The sequence below is a fragment of the Helianthus annuus genome, chromosome 13 (genome assembly GCF_002127325.2).
Source record: "Helianthus annuus cultivar XRQ/B chromosome 13, HanXRQr2.0-SUNRISE, whole genome shotgun sequence".
Lineage (NCBI taxonomy): Eukaryota > Viridiplantae > Streptophyta > Magnoliopsida > Asterales > Asteraceae > Helianthus > Helianthus annuus.
The window spans coordinates 125,419,674-125,441,269 of record NC_035445.2 but is presented as its reverse complement, the minus strand read 5'-3'; the positions used below and the strand labels follow the sequence as shown (position 1 = coordinate 125,441,269).

The following is a 21,596-nucleotide window of genomic DNA, read 5'->3' as shown; positions in this document are numbered from 1 at the left end:
AGCACCGATTAATAACCCTGACTTCTTTATCCGTCTTCACAACGATCCGATTTACCGTTAGATCTGTAGATTCATCACGTGACGCAGACGTTGCCGTTGACCTCGCCGGAGACCTTGTTTTATGTAAAGATAATTTGGTTCATTTATCCAGACATGCATCTATGGTTCGGGTTTTTCTAAAAGGGGTTTTTGTCGCAGGCTGAGAGAGAGGCAAAGGTGAAATAGATAGATGGAGAGTGACGACGACGGTGATGCTATGGCGGCGGTGGTGCTATGGTAGAGAGGGGCATCAGGAATTATAGAGAGAGATAGAGATGTATTTAGGTCTGTATAACTATATGTATATTTTTTTTGTTTTTTGGTTTTTGGTTTTAGTTGTTTATTTTTTATTGTTGGTTTTTTGGTTTTAGTTGTTTATTTTTAGGTTTATTTATTTGAGTGTAAAAAGATATAGATAATCACATGATCTGACTTAACTTAAATTTTTAACTTGGTTAGTGCTAAAGGACGAAAGTGTACTAAGTTTTTCAAATAAAAGATTGTGACTATAATTATTGAAGATAAGTGTCGCAAGAAATTTTTGCAACATATGTGTATATACTAGTGGTGTGAAGTGAACTGCCTAATTTTCGTTGATTGAAACTCACTTATAAACGTAACAGGGGTGGGGTGTTTTGGTGGTGGGATTGTGTTGGCGACAGTTGCTGGTGAAGGTGGCCGGGGTTCTTCAATCGGAAAGAGTCGCCAGTGAATCATAGACAGTGATGAGGTTGGGGTGGCGGTGGGGGTGGGGTGGGATGGTGGAGCCTATTAGAATTTGTTTTAATGAGAAGGGTAGTTTTGAAATTTCATGTCTAGTTAACTGAGAAAACTAACCTCATTCTAAATAGAATCTTTTATTATAAGTTGAATTAGATTAGATTATCATTACAATCATAACATTACTTAATAAATCTATTTAAAAGGTTTTATGATGATATGGGCACTTTTTAAGAATTTTATTAATTTACTAATTTAAACAATTAATTTAAAGCAACCAGTTAAAATTGCACCAAACTATTGAAAGTGAAACTTAATAATCAAATACTTAAACTAAGTCTACTTTAATTCATATATTTAAATACATTGAGGATTTCACCTTTATACACATAATAAGCTAAAGTCAATAAAATAAAACAAAAATAATTGAGTGATGAAATACCTAATCATGGGTGAAACATCATCAACCAAAACCATCAAATCCATAACCCCACAGTACCTAATTACAACCCACATTAGCAACTTCAAATTAATAAAAAATCACAATTGCTTTTAAATTATCCAAAATATCCATGATAAAATAACTCAAACACGCACATATGTCTGGTTTTTTTAGGAATTATCATGAACAAAATATCGATAAAATTTATATGATACAATGAGTGGATTTAGTGGAACCATAAACTCTAGTCATCTAACAAACAAACCTTAACAAGTACATTTCTCGTTCAATAAATGTTTATGAACAATTATGGACACATCGAGTAATAGTAATTTTGTTTTTTTTTTTGGTTTTGTCTTTAATGGTTTTTTTCATAATAAACTTTAATGAACAATTTCAAGACAAATTACCTTTTTTCTTGAACTCAATCGTAGATTACTTACTACTTAGCACGGTGTGTAGTTGTCACATTTGGGCCCTCGGGTTTTTTTACCCCCACGAATTTTTAATACATGTCGGTGTACATTCGATTCGTCTATGTTTTACGTCACGTGAGTCATTCAGAGTTAGAAATCCGTAATTTTGTTTTACACTTTTCCCAATTTTAGCCGTTGTTTAGTTGCTACTTAGCACAGTTTTACGTCTCCTGCTTCGCAACGCTGATAGCACGGCACTATACAATCGTGCCCCCATCGAATCATCCCCACATGATACACACACAACCCACCCACGTGTATATATATGTTATCCCTATATAAACATTTACGCTTGGTGAATATCTGACGACTATAATTAGGTTTCCCCAAATTTCACATCATCATCATCATCATCGGTGGGTGGGGGGTATCTTCTCATCTCTCTCTGATTGTTTCACACGCTCTGGTTCCCTCCTCTGGCTACCTTTAGGTTATGCCGTTAACCCTACAGGTACCTTCATTCTCCTCCTTTTTCATTTTCAATTTCATCATTCTTTCTTCTTTGATACGTTACCTCAGATCTCCATTTCCTTTTCGTTGAGTAGGTTATAGATCTGGTTTCTAGGGTTTCTGAAATGTGATTTACAGCTGGATTCGTTAGCTACGATTGAAATCTGAATTCGATCTGGAATTAGGTATAGATTTGTTGAATATTTGTACCTAATTAGAGATATAATTATGATTTGGAGGCTGATTTTGTTTATATTGTTTAGTTTGGAATTAGGTATAGATTTTCAGATTGTTTTGAGGTGTTATGTGGATTGATGAATCTCATAGAGATATGATCATGATTTGTGCCTAATTAAGAAGTTGCATTTACCTCTTTACCTTTTGTTATGGATGTTGTGTTGTATAGTTATGGAAGTTTTGGTGTTTAGAATCTGAAAGATATGTTTTGTTATTTGTGATGTATACTGGATTTTCTGTAGCTATCATTAGGTTTAGATGCGAACGATAATGGCTTTTAGGGTTTTTGGAGTGTCGTTTACAGCTTGATTTGTTAGTAACGGTTGGAATCGTAATTAGATCTGGTTTAGGCGTAGGTGGAGAGATGTTTGGAATTAGGTATATATATATATTTGTAGTATGTTTTGAGGTGTTATGTGAATTGATGAGCTTTGTAGAGGTATGATTGGGATTTGGAGGTTGATTTTGTTTGATATGTGCACCTAATTAGGAAGTTGCATTTACCTCTTTTCCTTCTGTCGTATATGCTATATTGTTTGGGTATGGAAATTTTGGTGTTTATAATCTGAAAGATATGTTTTGTTATTGCTTTGTAACTATATTAGGTTTAGATGCCTATAGTAGTTGTCTTCTGCAAATTGATCTACTCGGTCTTTATAGAAATATGATTATGATTTGGAGCTTGATTATCTCTCTACATTTTGTTGTGTATGTTATATTGTTTAGTTATGGAAGTTTTGGTGTTTAGAATCTGCAAGATAAATTTTGTTATTTGAAATGTGTACTGGATTGCTTTGTAGCTATTATTAGGTTTAGATGCCTATAATACTGGTTTTCTGAAAATTGATCTACTCGGTCTTTATAGCTATATATGGAGATTTGTGGTTTGATCATGTTTGTGAGCTTAATTACCCTTTGCAAGTGTAGGTTTTTTTAATTCTTTTTTTTTTACTATTCTTATCTTGTTGCCCACTCTTTAAGACCTCATATGTCAGTATGGCACATTGGCACTACATTTTTTGTACGTTACTTTGTAATTGGTCATGAATGTTAGGCCTGAAACCTTGTATTACATCTTAGATCACGATTTCACAAGGATACAGTGGTGCATGTAGTTGGCAACATGCTAATCGAAATTATTTAACAAAATAGTGGAAGTGAAGTAAATAGTCTCAGCATAGAAAAATGATTCTCGTTAAACTATGCAGTCACACATGTCTCTACGTTTTAATCATGTCTTTGAGCATGGTTCATCATGAATAACATGGAAATAATATGGTAATTTTTGCATGTATCATGTCCGTATTTATTACTAACGCAGGTGACCGTTATGGGCATGGTTTGAAAAGGCTTTCCGAGGCCCGCCTCGAGGCTTACGCCTCGGCTGAGGCTATGAAAAAACGCCTTAAAGGCTTAGCCTCATAGGGGTCAACTGAAACCTAAGCCTCAGTCATCCGAGGCTTTTCGAGGCGGTGAGGCGAGGCAGTGAGGCTTAAGCCTCACTAGAGTGACTAGACCTTGTGAAAATTGAAAAATTTTAGGTTTTTCGAACTTTATGTTAGACCCATTTAGTGTTTATTGGGCTTAATTGGTGGGCCAACCCAATAGTTCACTTAAAAACATCTATTAGGTTAAAAAAACCTAATCGGATGATGAGTGGATAGCCAACCCGAGTGGGGATGAAGATGGCATTGGTGGAGTTGGCGGGTCAAATGAGGAAGAAGGTGAGAGTTCATCATCTAGGATGAAAAGGAAAAGAGTTATTAATTTGGTTGATGAAGATGATGATCTAAATACGCCAGATGAAAACTTTGAGGATGATGATGCGGAGGAAAACGAGTTCTATGATATTTAGATGTCATAACATTACTAATTTAAGTTGTTCGAACTATTTTATGATGTTTGTTTTATGTTAAACCTTGTTTGTTGAACTATTTTCTATTTATCATGTTTGTTTTGTGTTACTTTGTGATTTTTATGAGAGAGATATATATATTTTTTTAACATTTTTAATAATGTTTCGAGGCTTACGCCTCGACCTGCCTCGAGGCTTACGCCTCATGAGGCTAAGAGAAAACGCCTCGATACCCATTTCCGCCTTTTTAAACCTTGGTTATGGGTTTATGTTAGTTACGTATCTATGAACCTGCAGCCTAATAATGTCAACAAATATATTAAGGTAAAAGAAGACTTTTAAGCTACCTCATTATTAGACGGTTTCATAAATATCAAAGAGAATGATGTAACATTTTAATGAGTCAACAGTCATCCTTATGCTTATTTTTATCCTAGTTTTTTACTCGATGCCATAGACATAGTTCGAAAATAAAAGAATGGTAATGGAATATGACATTTGTTCACTGCACACCTTTCTTGTTTTTGTGCTATTAGTTTTCATGGATATTTTCATTTGTAAACCGCTCTGTATACATGGAGGAAAGTGAAAACAACATAATTATTTAATATAAACTTACTATTCTTGTGAAACTGAATGCTTTATTTATTATAATAGAACTTGAATTTGTGTGATTTGGTAGTCATATGCCTTCTAATCATAGCTGTCTCTCTGAGTCTTTGCCATCATTTATTTTAACGAAATTAATATATTTTATCAGTTTGTAAAGGTTTTAATTCCCTGTGAAACATGGAGCAAGCACACCCCTTGTCAGATTATTTCCAGAATCAGGTTATCTCATTCCAGAAGGTTCTTGATTGGCGTTCTCTCATTCCCAGACGTTTTCCTCTTTTTTCTTTTGTTAACTGCACCTAGTGAGCATCTTGTACACAAAAGTAGTTTAGCAGGCGTAATGCAACTTTTTTATCAGATAGGTGTTGGATCTATTAGTGAAAATTGACAAGTAAGCTTTCACACTTATTAAGCAAGATCTTTACCGGCATTAACTTGCATACAAAAGGTTTCATCTTATCTGTACTGATGTCCAGGGCACTGCTGATACAATAGTCACTTCAAAATTTTCCAAGACCATCTGCTGAGGTGAGCGCTCTATTATTTCACTATATCTTTCCAGCTATGCAGTTAATGCGGTAAAAAAATCGGATATCGGTCAAGGACCGATATTTGAGATATAGGTTATCGCGGTGGGATATCGGTAATTTTAATATCATGCAGAATAATAGATATAGCAATTTAACACTAACAATTCAGTATATTCTCCTACCATTAAGTCATTAACAAATTAACCTTTTGCAACTTGTTAAACACCAACAATTGTAGCAAGCAGGAACTGATTAAGACTTAAAACATTAACGTTTTACACTAACAGTTGACAATTAAGACTTAAAACACTAATAGCAGCGATAAGAAGAAAACGAATGGTAGAACTAAGAAAAAAGATAATGATATCGGGAAAATCAGTGATATACCGGTGAATAGCGCCGATAGTATCGGTATATTCTGACCGATATTTTACATGGAGACCGATAACCGGTGATGCCGATATATCTGTGATACATCACCCTATTTACTGCATAGGTTTCCAGTTATCCTTCTATCCCTTTGTGGTGGTTCTAACACTTATCTATGCTCTCTAAATGCAGGACTGAACTTTGCATGTAAATGATGAATATTTGTACACCGTTAATTGCTAGACGAGAATTTACCAGTTAGATTTACAAAACAACTTTTGGCCGAATCTTTCGCAATATAATCTTTAGTTTCTGGAGGCTTTCTTTTTGGCTACAAAATTTCGTTTGGATACGAATCAAGATGCTCTACAGTTCCCAGTTCTCTTTTCTTTATATGCCTATTCAATGTCCGGGTGTCATTGATCTGGTGTTCGTTATGAATAAGGCCATGAAGCCCGTCCATCAGAAGCATACTGCTGTTCTATACACGCATCAAGAAAGTTGAGGGTGGATAGTTTATATTATTTAGTTCTATAGGTGTCTAAAGATTAAGTCTGTTATTTCTTCTTCTATGTTTGCGTCTCTTGGTCGTAAATAAGGTGATACAAAGTTGCATACAAAAAAATGGAAAGGTGAGTATATCTTTGTGATTTAGGCTATAAATATCATGAAGTGATAGTTAAGATGTTAGACGTGCGGCCTTTTTGCAGGTACAAGATAATCAAAGAAGTTGGCAATGGAAGCTTTGGGGTTGTTTGGCGAGCGTTAAATAAGCAGAATGGTGAAGTGGTAAGTTTCTATCCTTTTGAAACAAACCTTTGAACATAAGATTCTACTTGTTTTTTTACCTGCCATGCGTTGTGGCGGCGCCGTACGCGAAGTGATAACGTATAGGCTACAATCGACCAAACTTGTTTCCGAACTAAATTTACGTCAAAACGTATGATAACTCAAATTTATATTGTCGAATCAAAACGTATTACATTTGACCCAATTTGTTTTCATACAAAATTTACGTCAAAACGTACATAAAAATAATTTTACAACTGACCCGACTCGTTTTCAAACAAAAATTACGTTAAAGCGTAGACGTACTCGAACTTATACCGACACGTCCATGAAAATAAAAACGTAAGAAATTAGTTTGAGGATAAGTTTGAAACTTTAGAAACTTGAGGGGGTCAAAGTGACATTTACAAAGTTAGAGGGTTACCTTTTACATTATAGCAAAGTTTTGGGGTAGAATGGGTTACATGTCAAAAGTTTGAGGGTTAAAGAGAAGTTAGAAAGTATGGGCGTTTATTTTGTCAAGTTTTAAAGTAGGAGGGTCATTTTTTGTAAGTTAGAAAGTTGGTTTTTGCCAAATAAGAAATTTGAGTGGTGAATTTTGTCAATTTGAAAAGTTGGAGTGTTTTTTGTCAAATCAGAAAGGTGGTCGGCCCAACCTTATTTAAATTAAATTATAATTATATTGAAGTTGATTTATTATATTACAGGTTGCGATTAAGAAAATGAAAAGGAAGTATTACTCATGGGAAGAGTGCATAAATTTAAGAGAAGTCAAGGTAACAACTTTTTTAATCGTGCTTTTAATTTGTGAACACCGTCTTTCCTGTAAATTACTAAATTAAGCTTGTTTTGTTGGCAGTCACTGCGTAAGATGAATCATCCTAACATAGTGAAGCTCAAGGAAGTTGTCAGAGAAAATGATATCTTATACTTTGTGTTTGAGTACATGGAATGCAGTCTCTACCAACTCATGAAAGATAGACTGAAGTCTTTCTTGGAATCTAAAATTAAAAACTGGTGCTTTCAAGTGTTTCAAGGTCTTGCATATATGCATCAGCGTGGTTACTTCCATCGCGACCTTAAGCCAGGTGATTATCATACATTCTAACTTAAAAGTGAATAATTTTTTAATGTTATGCAGTATATTTTTGTCTAGAGTAAAATGCCATTTTCGTCTCGGAGGTTTGGCCAGTTTTGCGATTTTTGTCCAAAAGTTTGTTTTCCGGCATCTGTATTCAAAAGGTTTGAAATCTTGCCATTTTCATCCGCCTCGTTAACTCCATGCATTTTTCGTTAAGGCAGGGGTGTTTTTGTCTTTTTTGTTAACTTAAAGGGCAATGGGTATTTTCGTTTTATGCACAAGCATTTAGCATAATGTACAAGTATTCAAAAAAGATGAAAATACCCTTAACTTAACAAAAAAGACAAAAATACCCCTGACTTAAGGGAGAAAAAAATGGATGGAGTTAACAAGCCGAATGAAAATGGCAGATTTCAAACATTTTAGATCCAGATGCAGAAAAACAAATCTTTGGACGAAAGTCGCACAACTGGCCAAACCTCAGAAACACGAAACTGGCATTTTACTTCTTTCCTTTTTTTTTTTGGCTAAATGCTTGCATATTCTATATCACACTGCAGAGAACTTTCTTGTTTCCAAGGATGTAATAAAAATAGCTGATTTTGGTCTTGCACGCGAAATTGTTTCCCAGCCACCATACACAGATTATGTTTCAACACGCTGGTAAGCGGTCTATTTTTCTTCTGCTGTCAGCTTCCTGCTTGTTTCTAAAGTATGATTTTGGTAGGTACCGTGCCCCTGAGGTTCTTCTCCAGGCGTCAACATACGGTCCTCCAGTTGGTGAGTGGATGAATCATTTATGATGATAATTTCTTCAGATGCACATGGAACTTAATTTCGTTATTGTGTTTTTACAATTAACAGATATGTGGGCTATGGGAGCAATCATGGCTGAATTGTTCACTCTGCGACCACTTTTTCCAGGTTCAAGGTGCGTGGTCGGTTTTTCTGTAATAGATCTGCACCATATATAATGCAAATATAATTTTTAATTAACCTGGTCAAGTGTGTTCTTTGCATTTTATGCTAATGTGATAAAGCTTCAAACATGATTATGGTTCTTTAATGTTATTATATTATATTCATGTGTTGGGGAACTGGAGTAGTTGACTGTTTCGACTCAAATATCTTGCAGTTGACTTTTTTTGTTCTTTTTTTATTGTGTCGGCAGTGAAGCAGATGAAATTTACAAAATTTGCAGTGTGATAGGCAGCCCAACAAAAAGCTCATGGGCCGAGGGACTTGAGCTTGCGAGTACTATCAATTATCTGTTTCCAGAGGTTAGTTTCTCTTTTCGTTTAACAATACTAATTCCTGCGTAAATAAAAATCAAATAATTAAGTAAATTCTTTCGTTGTGCTTTAGCAGCTTGGTGGCGTAAATCTTTCTTCATTGATACCATCTGCAAGCAAGGATGCAGTCAATCTGATCGCAGTAAGTGCTAGTTTCTCTGCCTTTTCACCACATAAAATTCACTAACTAATAATTACATTTGTTTCATCGTTTTGCTCCATAGTTACTTTGTTCTTGGGATCCGTGTAAGAGACCCACTGCCGCAGAAGCTCTTCAGCATCCTTTCTTTCAGGTAAAAACACCCGAGTTACAACTTACAAGTCGTTATAATGTTATTAGTTATGGTTAGATATTTTAGAAATGTAGTTGAAGATCACTAAACCATTGTTTTCGAAATATGCAGAGTTGTTACTACATTCCACCTTCTCTTCGCCCTAAATCAACTACTATTGCGAGAACACCTCCATCTGGTTTGTTGATTGATTCTATTGGCAGCTCTTTTTTTATTATTCCGTTGAAAGGAGTTGTAACCGCATGCGGTTTTGCAGCAGGAGTAAGCGGGAAGAGAGTTGTGGAGCAAAAATGTGCCAAGAAATATCCAGGGTCTTTGCTTAACTCCAAGTCAGTGGATAATATTACTTCATCTGCGAAAGCGCATGTATCTCTAAGTACTGGTAATCCATTTCTATATTTGATTATTGTTTGGTGCCCGTCTTCAGTAGTCGTTTTAATCTGGATTTTGATATATAGTTGGTTTTTGTTTTACTGATGATCTGCTTAAATTTAGTTACAGGTGTGCAACGTAGACTGGAAATGAGTCGACCGGTAAGTGTGAATTAATTCTTTTTAGCAGAATATGCTGTGCATATTTTATGTCGGTATGACGATATTTGTTTCTAACATTTAGTTTCTTGGTTTCAGGATGGGGTGAATGAAAAGACAAATAAGAATACTGCCAGGCAACCAAAATACCAACCGCCCATGAAAAACAATCCGAGTAAGAATATATATATAAATATATTTTCTTCTCATGTATGATTCGACCGTTTGAATGTTGTGATGAAAAACCGTTTGTATATTTATGTGTCAGGAGGAATGTATATGGGGAAGGGAAAAGGGAATGGGGTCGGGGATGCAGCTGAAAAGTTGGGAAATATGACGATTGGACCGGGAAGAGGTGGTGGGCCTAGGAATCCAGCACTACTACCGCCCGCACCACCACCGATGAAAGCGGGAGTGGCGGCAAATAGATCATCAGACTTGTTTACTGGAAGGTCTCAAGTTTATAGCAGTAAGGTGGCAGGATGACAACTACACCATCCTATGCTTTCTGCCAACATATGTTTATCTTATTGCTGTATTTTGCGTTTCTGCTTATGAGTGAAAGTCTTGTATTAGTGTGATCGAGTCTGGTCTGTCTTGTCCCTTGACTTGGGCGAGGGTCTGAAGTATGTTTTTAGGGTATCTGTGATTATAACCCTGTTTCGTCTGTCTCATTGGTCGTGTTTCTATATCGTTAAGTTTGATTTTGTTTCTTTAGATGTCGTTGCTACATGCCAGTAGTGTAATGTCACCGTGTTCTAGTGAAACAAAAAATATAACAGTGATTTAACACTGCTTTTCTTCTCTACCAAGTCAGTTAAAACCATTTGGTCAAGTCACGTCATGTGAAAGGTCAAACAAGTTGCAAGTCAAAACGGGTTTTAAAAAAGTTAACAATTTGATCGTAAAACAAGTTTGCTCAAAATGGGTGCGTTGAATCGAGTAATTTGATCGTAAAACAAGTTTTGCCCAAAATGGTTGTGTTGAATCGAGTCGTTTTAGGAATCTGTTAGATACCCGAAATCGAAAGCAATAATTTGATAGAATTGGCAATTCTCTGATTATTACAAGTAAAACTCAGATAAACATATAACAAGACAAGAATTAAAACATAGGGAACTAATAATTTAAGCTAAACTTCAGGTGGGAACAATTATGATCTTTTCCTAATTTCTTGGAATGACTGAAACTGGTCCTGCTTCAAGAGCAGCTTCGTATCAGAATCACTAAAGTTGGTTCACCCACTATGTTTTCGTATGTTGGTGGTAAGTAGTAGGGATGAGCATGGTACTGGTTTGGTACCAAACCGGTACCAAGGAGAAAATGGGTATCGGTACATGTACTGAAAATACTGGTACGTTACCGGTAAATACAACCGGTACTGAAAAACGGGAAAATGGATACCGGTACCAAATGCCCTAGTAAGTAGCTAACCTAGTAAATGCCCTAGTAAGTACCAAATGCCCTAGTAAGTAGCTAACCTAGTAAATGCCCTAGTAAGTACCAAATGCCCTAGTAGATGCTTAATTAAACTTTCACGGGGAGTGATCGAGATTTTGTCGAAAGATATCACTTTGAACATTTTATCCAGGGTTGCGGCTCTTTCTTTACATGTGGGTATGCCCGTGTGGTTGGTGACGACGGTTGTGGTTGTGGCTATCATTTCCATGAAGAATGAGTTATGATTACTAGGTGTAGTCTATACCATTATAATTAACATCCAACAAACTCTAAATCTTTTCATAAAGAACAAATACATTGCTGCAAGTCGCATCTCACAAACGACGCCTAGCTCAATAAAATCCGCTTCATACGCCGGAAGCAAATCGCTCATATTTTACTTAAATACGGAAAATCCAAATAAAAACAATAAGAAAGTTTTCAAGATCCAAAACCGCGCCTTACTATAAAAAATCCTGCCCTCTAGAACCCCAATAAAGCCAATAACTGTATGTTTAGTGAGCAATGGTTTGTATATGATGTCGAAGCTCGAGCAAGTTGAGATCTTTTCCAATGTTGGCTCTTTTTCTTCGATCTTACGACGACTGTTAATACTTGATGTATAATTAAAGGTATTGGGTTTGTATTCTCTCCCTGTTTTGTTCCCACCAGAGTTTTGCATTCACTTCGCCAAACTTCTCTCGACTGCATGAACACAAGAAAGCAGGTTACACAATGAATAATTCTTCGACGACTCTAAAATAAGATAAATCTTGTATACGTATAAAACATGGTAATTTTGGCCTACTTATTAATTGAATAAATATTACCTGAATCTAACACGGCGGAGCTCTCTAGTGCCATCTATTAACTGTCTGATAGTAATGTAAACGCCAGGTTCGTCTTGCTCTACCCACTCGGACTCGATATCACTTGCGTTGCTAATTGAAGGTTCATCTCTAGAGTCGGTTGTTGTCCTTGATGGCTCCATAGATGACATCTCACCCTTGGGCCCACCCGGCCCGTAACCACTGGGGCCCGCATTGTAATGTTGATTGCCCCCATAGTTCCTATTCCAATCCTTGTTAGTTGATGGGTTCATCATTGGGCTTTCCCTTGTTGACAACCTTGAGTAGGTAGAATCTCTCTGCATGATTTGTTATTAATTAGTAATTATTAAATAATTATTAAGAATTACTAATGGTTAGTTATTAGTTATTATTACCCCGTCTTCAGACTGAGAAGGCGTGTTCAACGCTTGACAGTTGAATCTTTGAACATTGTAAAGCTCCATTATTCGGTCGTAGTTTTCACCCCACCACCTCTGAGCTTGCCATTTGTTGAACATTTCTCGGCTTTCATGTATCGAATAATTAAAAAAATATATCAACAATTGTTTAAGAAATAAGTTAAGTGTCATGACTTTTTATGTCCATATAAATGGAATAAAAAAAAAGAATTGGAAATAAGTTGTTACTTGAATCGAATCCGCTTAAGGTCATTTCCGCCATCAGGTAAGGAAACAAAAGTGATTTGAACCCCGGGTTCGACCTGCGCCATCCATTCTTTAGGTTCATCTTCATCGTCCAAAACTATATGACCAGATTGTCTAGGGGCCTCATAGCCTCCACTTTGATGAGGATCATTGTTAGTAAAGTCCCAAGCTGGAGTAGAGCTCGAGCTTCCTGGTTGCATATACGGGTAGTGGGGCCCACCGGACGCGGTCTCAAAATCCGGGTAACCTCTTTGGCCTTTCTTGAAACTGCTAGGTGCTATTGGAGGTTTCCCCTTTGAAGGGCCTGAAACTTTCAATGCATCTTTGATCTGCACACAATAATACAAGTCATGAGAATGAATTTAGGAGAACCTTAAATAGTTAGATTAATTCTTAACTAGGTGTATGTTTATAGTTAGCAATTAATTTTTATAATCCTAGTTACATCTTTCTATCTCTTTTAGTGACATCCTTTAAAATAATTTTTTTTAAACCGAAGGCGTGTGTTTCGGATCAGGCTCAACGTATGGGCCTAGGCTTGGGTAGGTTTGGCTTGTTTAGGCCTAACTTGACTCACTACCCCTCCTTTATATATAGGAGGGGCAGTTACTTGATGAGGAGCTCTCCTCCTTTCCCTCTACGGCTATCTTCTCTCTATATACATAATAAAAATAACATAGATTATATATATCATATATTCATATGCTAAAAAAATGGGACAGGACATTGACGAAACAAAAACTTTTTAGTCAAAAGAGTATCATAAGATTCTTTTCTCCACTGATTGTAACTAAGGGTTCCGATTCGTGTTTTTCCTTTAATTTAAAAAAAAAATACGAGAATCTAGTGATCGAGGGCTCAGGAGGCTCTCTTGACCCTCAATTGGTTCCGTCTCTATAGCCGGATGTATATATACCATTGCCACTTCACATTTTAGAAAATTTTGAATTCCATTAGATGAGTGAGAAACTTTGCTTCTTTTGGAGGTCCTGAGTTCAAATCCAGTCATGGGGAATTTTAATTCTAACTTGATGATACTGACATGGTAACTACCAGTGGCGGAACCAGAAACTTTTAACCGGGGGGTCAGAGTATACAATATACACATCCGCTACTACTGTAATAAATAGTTATTTTGTTGATGTTAAAAATTAAAATGGTAAAAGAATGAAAAAAAAATTTATAAATCTTAATGTTCAAAGTAAATCAAATCAACAAAATAGGCTAAAATTAAAAAAAAAAACGTACAAGTTCTAGTAAAATAAAAAGAGTTACTTTAAATTGTTAAGTATATTACATTATTGAAAATTTAATACGTAACCTCATATAAAACAAACAAGTTAAAGCAAGTCTGCAGTAAAACAGTGACATTGACTCTTCTTACATTTTGACTTTATTATTAAATTGTGTAATTACAAATCTACCCTTATCTTCTCCACATCTTCACACCAGTTTCATTAGCTTAACCATTACGCTGATCGGAAAAGTAACCGGTGAGAACTTTTTACCCTTTTCTTCTTTTTCAAACTAACTACAATTCAATAACAATCTCATAAGTCTGTAACCATCACATGGGGGGTCAGTATACAAAAAACCCATCGGTTGAAGTATTAAACCTTGCATCGCCGGCCGGCGGCCGGAGGGTCAATGGACCCTCCTGACCCCCCTGTAGTTCCGCCCCTGGTAACTACTAACCCGATTAGCGTCATCCTAATCGTACGCCGTTAAAAAAAAGCTAGATGAGTGAGAAACAGACAAACATTCAATGGTAGGTCTAATATATGACAATCGTGCGTCACTTTTCCCAACATGATTGTCCTGTCTTTTCCTTAAGATATATATACTCTACTTTTTTTGCATGTGTGATTGGAATAAAATTTAACCATCATTCACTCTATCTCAATCTCTATCTATCACACACATGACTGTAGACCTAACAACTATAGAGCCTCTTTCGGTCAAGTTTATATGAAACTCGTGTCTGTATTGCAGATATCACCTTTTGATATTTGGGATTCTTTTCTTGTAAACATAGTACACTACATAACTTGTACTAGTAACTACTAACTAAATATTTAGATACCCATTTGGCTTAATGGTACGTAGGTGCGTAAAATGGTGTTAGTCTCTAGGACGTCGAGGGTTGTGACTTTGTGGTGGATAATGGTGTAAAATTACGAGTACTAACTAAAGCTTTAGATACCCATTTGGCATGATGGTATCGAAGTGTGTAAAAATGTATCTGTCTCTAAGAAGTCGTGGGTTGTAGTTCTGTGGTGGATAACATTGTAGAATTAGAAGTAGATTAGATTGTTGTTAAAAAAGAACTAAAGATTTAGATGTATTAAACTCGACAGTTTCTTGTCTATCCTTTTAAACTTGTAAAATTTCATCTTTACCCAAATCATGTTATGTTTTAACAGCCAACTATTTTTTTTCTTTGGAAAAAAATAGGATATTTTGAAAGTTAAAATTATGATATATGAAATTAACCCATAAAACAGGATAACAGCAGGCAAATGGCAAATCATGTTACAAGATTTTGTTAAATCTTTCCCTATATGATATGTTTCTAGACTGTTGTACAGTTCAATAATCTATTTGTCAGTTTCACGTGTCAAAAGCAAGTTATATATGGTGCATGTGTGTTCTTTCACTTTACATTGTTACCAATCATCTGATACAAGTATTTTTAAGAGTAAATTACTTTTTAACTTTCGTGTGTTTTAGTAGTTTTAACTATTTGAGTTTAAAATTTAAAAGTTTAACGCTCTGAGTTCTTAATCACTCATTTTATAACGTTTTAATTTTGGACTCAAATGGTTAAAACTTAAAACAACTAAAACACATGGACTCAAAGCGTTATAAAATGAGCAGTTAGAGACTGAGGGCGTTATAAAATGAGCAGTAGGGACTCAGGGCGTTAAACATTTTGAGTCCAATTTTTACTCTATTTTTTATGTTATACACAGGGTCGTTGGCGAGGTACTAGTGGTATGACCGTATAGGGACAGTATTTTCAAGGACCCAATAATTTTAAAATAAAAATTTATAAAGTTTAAAACCCTATGAACTTTTTTTACTAAAACTAATCCAATTAAACAAAGTTTTATAACCCAATAATTTTAACGTTTTTGCTTTGAACCATTCTAAACACAATTGTTATATACCCACTTATATATATAAGTTTATTATATTCAAGGGGTCCGTCTTTGTCTACTGGCACATGACACCCGAATTCTCAGATACGGCCTTGGTTATAGATGTATACGACACACGTGACCCAAATTCACCGAACATTTTCAGGAAGTAGCAAAGATAAAAAATCCCGGATCCGGTACTGCTAATAACAATGTCAATTTTTATTTTTATTTTTAATTTTGGTGAAAAAAATAGTCATCTTCAAGAAAAAAAAACCAGAATCAAGAAAAAAAAAGCAGAAAAGAAAAGAACTAACCAACTTTCTTGTGCAGTTCAAACATTTATTTAGCTATGTCAATTTTGGGAATTCAGGTTAATTATTGCACATAAAAAAATTCATTTCAAACTAAATGAGGAAAGCCTAAATTATAGTAGGAGTTTCATTTCATTTTATATAAAAAAATCTGACCATATTTTAGACCAGCTTCAACATTGATATTGGAAAAAGTATGTGGGCCTACTTCTAATTTTAAATTAGATATGGCATATGGCAATAACTTTTTACTAAGAAACACCAATTTATTTAGTTAAATTTGAACTAGAATAATTCCAAATTGTAACATGGATTAAACAGTAGTCACACATTCTTGATGTCAGAATTTTTTAAGATCTTATGCACATTGTCCTTCATATCTAAATTTACCTTACCTTGATGTCAGAATTTTTGAAGGAACTTATACACATTGTCCTTGATATCTAATTTTACCTTAAAAGAGTTTTGTTTTATGCATGAACATAAGTTTCCACTTATCCAAAATCAAGCTAACAATATTCACTAAAGATGACCCTATTCTAACGAGTGTTAATATTCACACATCCATCACCTCTATCTCTCTATATATAAATATATAAAGAGAGATAGAGTGAAAAAGAGTGTAAAAATAAAATTTAGGGGTTTGGGAATAAGATGACCCTATTCGAATTGACAATGATATACAGAGAATAGTGAACACGGCTCGACTTTTATTGTTTGTAGAAAAAGTGAATGAGTACATAAACAGATGAAAGCAAGACCAACTTATAGGAAAAATTATCTAAGATGCCTAATAACTTATTATATTAACAAATAAGTTAACATAGGGTATGTATTGCAAAAATTAAAATTGATTACTACTTTTTAGCCAAAACTATACACATAAGGTTCATAGCGTTATTAACAAGAAACCATATCACTTTCAAATAATAAACCAAACATCAATTTTAGCGCGCGATTAACATCAATTTTAGCGCGGGATTAACATCAACTTTAGCGCACGATTATAGCATTACAATTGCTTGCAATGCAACTATGCAAGTCGTGTCAGTTTACAAATAATAAACTAAGTCAACATTGTTTATCCTTGACATAAATATCGAAAGGGTTGTGCTAAACGTAACATCTCGTATAGTTTTTACTGAATGTAACCCCCTAACTAAATCTATCACATCATATCTCTATCTATTCCTGATAAAGATGATATGTTAAACATACAAGGGGTACATTTGGACTCACCCGCGATGAAATTATCATCAAAACTTGCATACAAAACAAGAAACAAAATCTCAAAATATGAATTATGTACATCATGTGTAAACAATCATCTTTCTAGGTAGGTGCCAATAAATGTCATAACTCATAAACATGATGTGAACAAGATTTTGTTTTGTTTCAAATAAAAAAGATACATACAAGAAGGCTAGCAAGCAAGCAATCAGATAAAGCAAAGAGACTACTATTAGTCATAGGCCATTAGTCACACATAAGATGAGGACAAATTCTAACATACCCCCACATTATATGCGCACAATAGAGAAAGACAGCAGGATACAAGTGTTGAAGAGAACTAACCTGCGCCGTGAGGCCTTTGACGGCTTCTTTACTGCTTGCATTTCCACGCGCTCCCACTTCCTCTCCTTCATCTTCTATTTGTTGCTTGGAACATGTTAGACACGTCAGCATCCTCTGCACTCAAGAAAAACATAAAGAAGAAAACTTACTTTAGCACCTTTGGAGGTATATATATAATAACATATTTTCAGAGCAATGTATTATTGGTAATTTACTAATTGTCATCATTAATTGCAAGTTAATTAATTAATTTCGGTTTCAAAGAACAAAATGAATTGAATGTTGTATATATTATATTATATTATATTATATTATATTATATTATATTATATTATATTATATTATATTATATTATATTATATTATATTATATTATATTATATTATATTATATTATATTATATTATATTATATTATATTATATTATATTATATTATATTATATTATATTATATTATATTATATTATATTATATTATATTATATTATATTATATTATATTATATTATATTATGCAAGGAAAATATTGGTTAAAAAGTTGATGAGATTTCTTAGATATTGAGATGATATAATTTGGTGCAATGTTATATTGTATTACATTAATGGGACCCACATGATTCTCAAAATTAAGCAATATTATTACATGCACGAGTTTAACGAGAAGAGCCCTCCTTAGCTTCTTGAAATCAACTTGTTAAAACTTGAACTAAGTAGGAAGTAAACTAGCTTGGGTTTTGATATAAAACTCATTTAATAAACGGGTTTGAGACGTGAGTAGCTTCATGCTTCGAGCATGATTAGACAAATAAACTTAATTAGATAAACGAACATATTATTTATATGATACATAATATTATAAATGTTATTATATATATGATAATTAAAATATAAATAATATAAGTTGCTTATACGCACATGCTTATAAATATTTAATTACGTATATGAACATATTGTTTATATAGCATATAATACACACATACATATATATAGACCTGCATATAGTATATTATAATAATCAATGTTTTTAAGTGTGTGGTTATAAAAAAAAAACTAAAAGATACAAATTACGTATAAATAATTATAAAAACATAAAAAAATGTATTTCGTAAATAATAATTATCAAATAGTAACAACTCAAGCTCAAGATTTAGACAAAGACTTGAAAACGAGCGGAGGTTGAAAACTCAAGTTCAAACTTAGCAACAAAAGCACCACTAAAAACTTTTATCTTGTATCATAATCTCAAAACATCTTGTGATTCTTGTCTTTTAAAGACAGAATATTTTCAAAAGCTATACACAAACTAATAAATTTTTTACAAGATATTTCTTTGTAGCAAATTTGTAATTTAAATATTTAAAACCAAAAGGTATGCGATTAAATCAATTGTTTACACGATGTGAAAAGAAAAGAAAAGAAAATTCCAAGACAACAATTTCTTGGGGCAAAGGAAAAGGAGAAGAAATAAAGAGAAAGTGAAGAGAGGCCTCCTCCGGGATCAGAAATCGCTTTGCTTTACCCATTTTTAATAAAAAAACAAGCTTTAGTCACCGATTGACACCTTCACTTCTCTCTAACTTTCCACATATTCTTCACATATTTTGCACCACATTCCAACTTATGAACTCATAATTAATCCCATTCAAATTTTATGTAAAACAAGATTTGATTTGGGAAGGGTAGAGATTTTTATATTTATTTTTAGACGGATAACTCACACACTTTTTAAACCTACTTTAAAATCTACGTCAGTGTTCATTATGGGACCAGGATCTTCAACCACTTGAGGATGGACATTTTTACTACGCACCTTAATTAGGGGGGAGGGGGGGGGGGGTAAATAAGCTACTCAAGATTGACTCGCAAACAGCGCACCTGCCTAAAAATAAGTTTGTTTGGAAACATTTCTTAATCCGCGTTTTACTTATCGAGCTTGGGCTGACTCGCGAGCTTATTATTTATATTTAGTCAACTTTTTAATATACACGTTTGTATGAAAAACAATCATTATTTTACTATATATAAAATCATGATAAAAATTAATAAATAATAAATTATCTAACATAAAAGTTATAACTAAAATATCTATAAAAATCACAACTAAAATATGCATAGAAAGTAATTATAAATTTGTATTGAGTAAATTACGATTTTGGCCTCTGTGGTTATATCATTTTTACCCTTTTAGCCAAAAAAAATCTTTTAACATTTGAGCCCACAACGTCTTTTTTTCTAACCCTTTTGGCCTTTAAAAGTAAATGGAGGGGTTAGTGTAAGGGGCCAAAATGGTTAGAAAAAAAGACGTAATTTACTCATTTGTATTTGTTAATTAATAAATAATAAACGAGTGTAACTCAAACTTTAGAAACAGAGGTCGAAACGAGCTCAAGCTAAAACTCGAGCTCTCATAAATTAAACCCCGGCCTAACCTTGCATCAAATGATCGCCGATGACTGATGAGAGAGATAAAGGGGGACCGGAAATAGAACGATGATAATTATTCAAGAATAATCAAAAGGCGAATCAGATGATCAATCGCTTTATAATTGTTGAACATTGTCGCACGCACTGTAACTCATCCAACAATTTAAAAAACAAACAAATTCATGCATAATTACCTTCGATAACGACAACCCTTCACAGTCACAGACTCTCTGTTCTTCTTGTCTACCAAAACCTCACAAATATTAATATTAATATTCCTTTGATCGTATCTACACTTTTGCAGCTACACTTCTCCTGTCAAACCAAAAATTGAAACCAAATCTTTTATAACATGTACTGCGTCGTTCAGATTCGTTTTAAATGTACATACATAATCAAATACCAAATCTTATCACGTAGTTTAAATTGGCTTTAAATGTAAAGAATGCAAGTATAAAACCATGAATAATAGTTATTATTCGATAAATGAGATCGGCGTAACTTGTTGCCTGTTTACATGTCATTCTTAGGGGGTGTTTGGGATTCCTTCTCAAAAACAACTTATTAAGTTATATAAGTCATAAGTTATAAGTTACAATTTCTAACTTCTCAAAAACAACTTCTTCACACACAAAAATAACTTATATAAGTTAAAACAAACACTTTAAAAACAACTTATTAACTTTTATAAGTCAATAAGTTATAAGTTGTTCCAAAATAAGCTAACCCAAACACCCACTTATTTAATTTTTTTATCGTTAATATGTAACTAATTCCTAGCGTCTAGAAAAAAGTGAAATTTGAACAAAATTTTGTTACACCGTTCAAATTTGCTTTATATGTAGATAATTAAACCAATATATAAGATTGACTTATCACATCAAGTAATAGGTTTCTTAAAATTTATTCGTTAAACACTTGTTTTACCGACAACTAAAATTCGAAAAAAGAATACTCCAGTGTCTGTCAGTGCTGTTAAAAAAAATCGAACAAAATCTTATCGCGTAGTTAAATTTGCTTTAAATGTACATGATCAAACCATGAATGAGAGTTTTTAATATATAAATGAGATCAACTTACTTACCACATGTTGTACGGTTACACAAAATGCTGGAAGATTCTCCGGTCGAAGTAACGGATACACAACCGGAGAATCTTCAATAACTCCGGTCCGGTGATATATTTGAAAAGCTCAGGTGTGAGTGGAGGATGTACGTAAAGAATATGTTCTGCAAAGAAGCTAAAAATAGGGGAAGAGACAACAAAACAGAACCATTCTGGTATTTATATTGTGGGAAGGGCTTAACGCCGTTAAGTTTTTCCGTTTGTTAACGGAAAACGTTTAGTTGCCGTGTATGCTTCTTTCTTTATGATTACGAAGGTACTTTTGTGGGTAAGTTTAAAAGAATTAAATATTGATTAGGACAAATTATTCATTTTTGAACTACCTTTTTGATGTTTGTTGTAGGGTCCATAACAAGGATTAACAACATTCTG

The 21,596-nt window shown here is 34.0% G+C and overlaps 2 protein-coding genes across 17 annotated transcripts; one reads left to right on the top strand and one right to left on the bottom strand.

Moving 5' to 3' along the window:
* Positions 1-1,965: 1,965 nt before the first annotated feature.
* LOC110899296 (cyclin-dependent kinase F-4) lies at positions 1,966-10,519 on the top strand. Of its 15 annotated transcripts, none has more exons than XM_035981461.1 (19): positions 1,966-2,128; positions 2,223-2,312; positions 4,980-5,222; positions 5,308-5,359; positions 5,923-6,362; positions 6,441-6,519; positions 7,227-7,295; positions 7,379-7,607; positions 8,161-8,263; positions 8,328-8,380; positions 8,465-8,531; positions 8,772-8,880; positions 8,969-9,034; positions 9,117-9,185; positions 9,297-9,363; positions 9,442-9,567; positions 9,681-9,718; positions 9,815-9,890; positions 9,984-10,519. In XM_035981461.1, the coding sequence occupies exons 5-19, from the start codon at positions 6,355-6,357 to the stop codon at positions 10,199-10,201; spliced, it is 1,377 nt and encodes a 458-aa protein (XP_035837354.1). In that variant the 5' UTR covers positions 1,966-2,128; positions 2,223-2,312; positions 4,980-5,222; positions 5,308-5,359; positions 5,923-6,354; the 3' UTR covers positions 10,202-10,519. The 15 variants fall into 15 exon arrangements, with proteins under 15 accessions (XP_035837354.1, XP_022001877.1, XP_022001874.1 ...); XM_035981463.1 differs by having other exon boundaries at positions 1,969-2,128; positions 8,966-9,034; positions 9,445-9,567; XM_022146180.2 differs by having other exon boundaries at positions 1,970-2,128; positions 8,966-9,034.
* Positions 10,520-11,452: 933 nt separating this feature from the next.
* Positions 11,453-21,343, bottom strand: LOC110899295 (protein BREVIS RADIX). 2 transcript variants are annotated; one of them, XM_035981460.1, is made up of 7 exons: positions 21,180-21,343; positions 20,294-20,414; positions 17,680-17,793; positions 12,633-12,979; positions 12,381-12,510; positions 11,986-12,302; positions 11,453-11,860 (listed from the first exon to the last, which is right to left on the bottom strand). In XM_035981460.1, the coding sequence occupies exons 3-7, from the start codon at positions 17,788-17,790 to the stop codon at positions 11,782-11,784; spliced, it is 984 nt and encodes a 327-aa protein (XP_035837353.1). In that variant the 5' UTR covers positions 17,791-17,793; positions 20,294-20,414; positions 21,180-21,343; the 3' UTR covers positions 11,453-11,781. The 2 variants fall into 2 exon arrangements, with proteins under 2 accessions (XP_035837353.1, XP_022001869.1); XM_022146177.2 differs by having other exon boundaries at positions 21,184-21,343.
* Positions 21,344-21,596: the final 253 nt, after the last annotated feature.

Coding starts and splice junctions, on each gene's coding strand:
- LOC110899295 (XM_035981460.1), bottom strand. CDS start 17,790: ATGCTGACGTGTCTAACATGTTCCAAGCAACAAATAGAAGATGAAGGA. Junction 12,303..12,380: donor CTTCTCAGTCTGAAGACGGG/GTAATAATAACT, acceptor CAAATCATGCAG/AGAGATTCTACCTACTCAAG. Junction 11,861..11,985: donor CTCCGCCGTGTTAGATTCAG/GTAATATTTATT, acceptor GTGTTCATGCAG/TCGAGAGAAGTTTGGCGAAG.
- LOC110899296 (XM_022146178.2), top strand. Junction 7,608..8,160: donor CCATCGCGACCTTAAGCCAG/GTGATTATCATA, acceptor ATCACACTGCAG/AGAACTTTCTTGTTTCCAAG. Junction 8,532..8,771: donor CCACTTTTTCCAGGTTCAAG/GTGCGTGGTCGG, acceptor TTGTGTCGGCAG/TGAAGCAGATGAAATTTACA.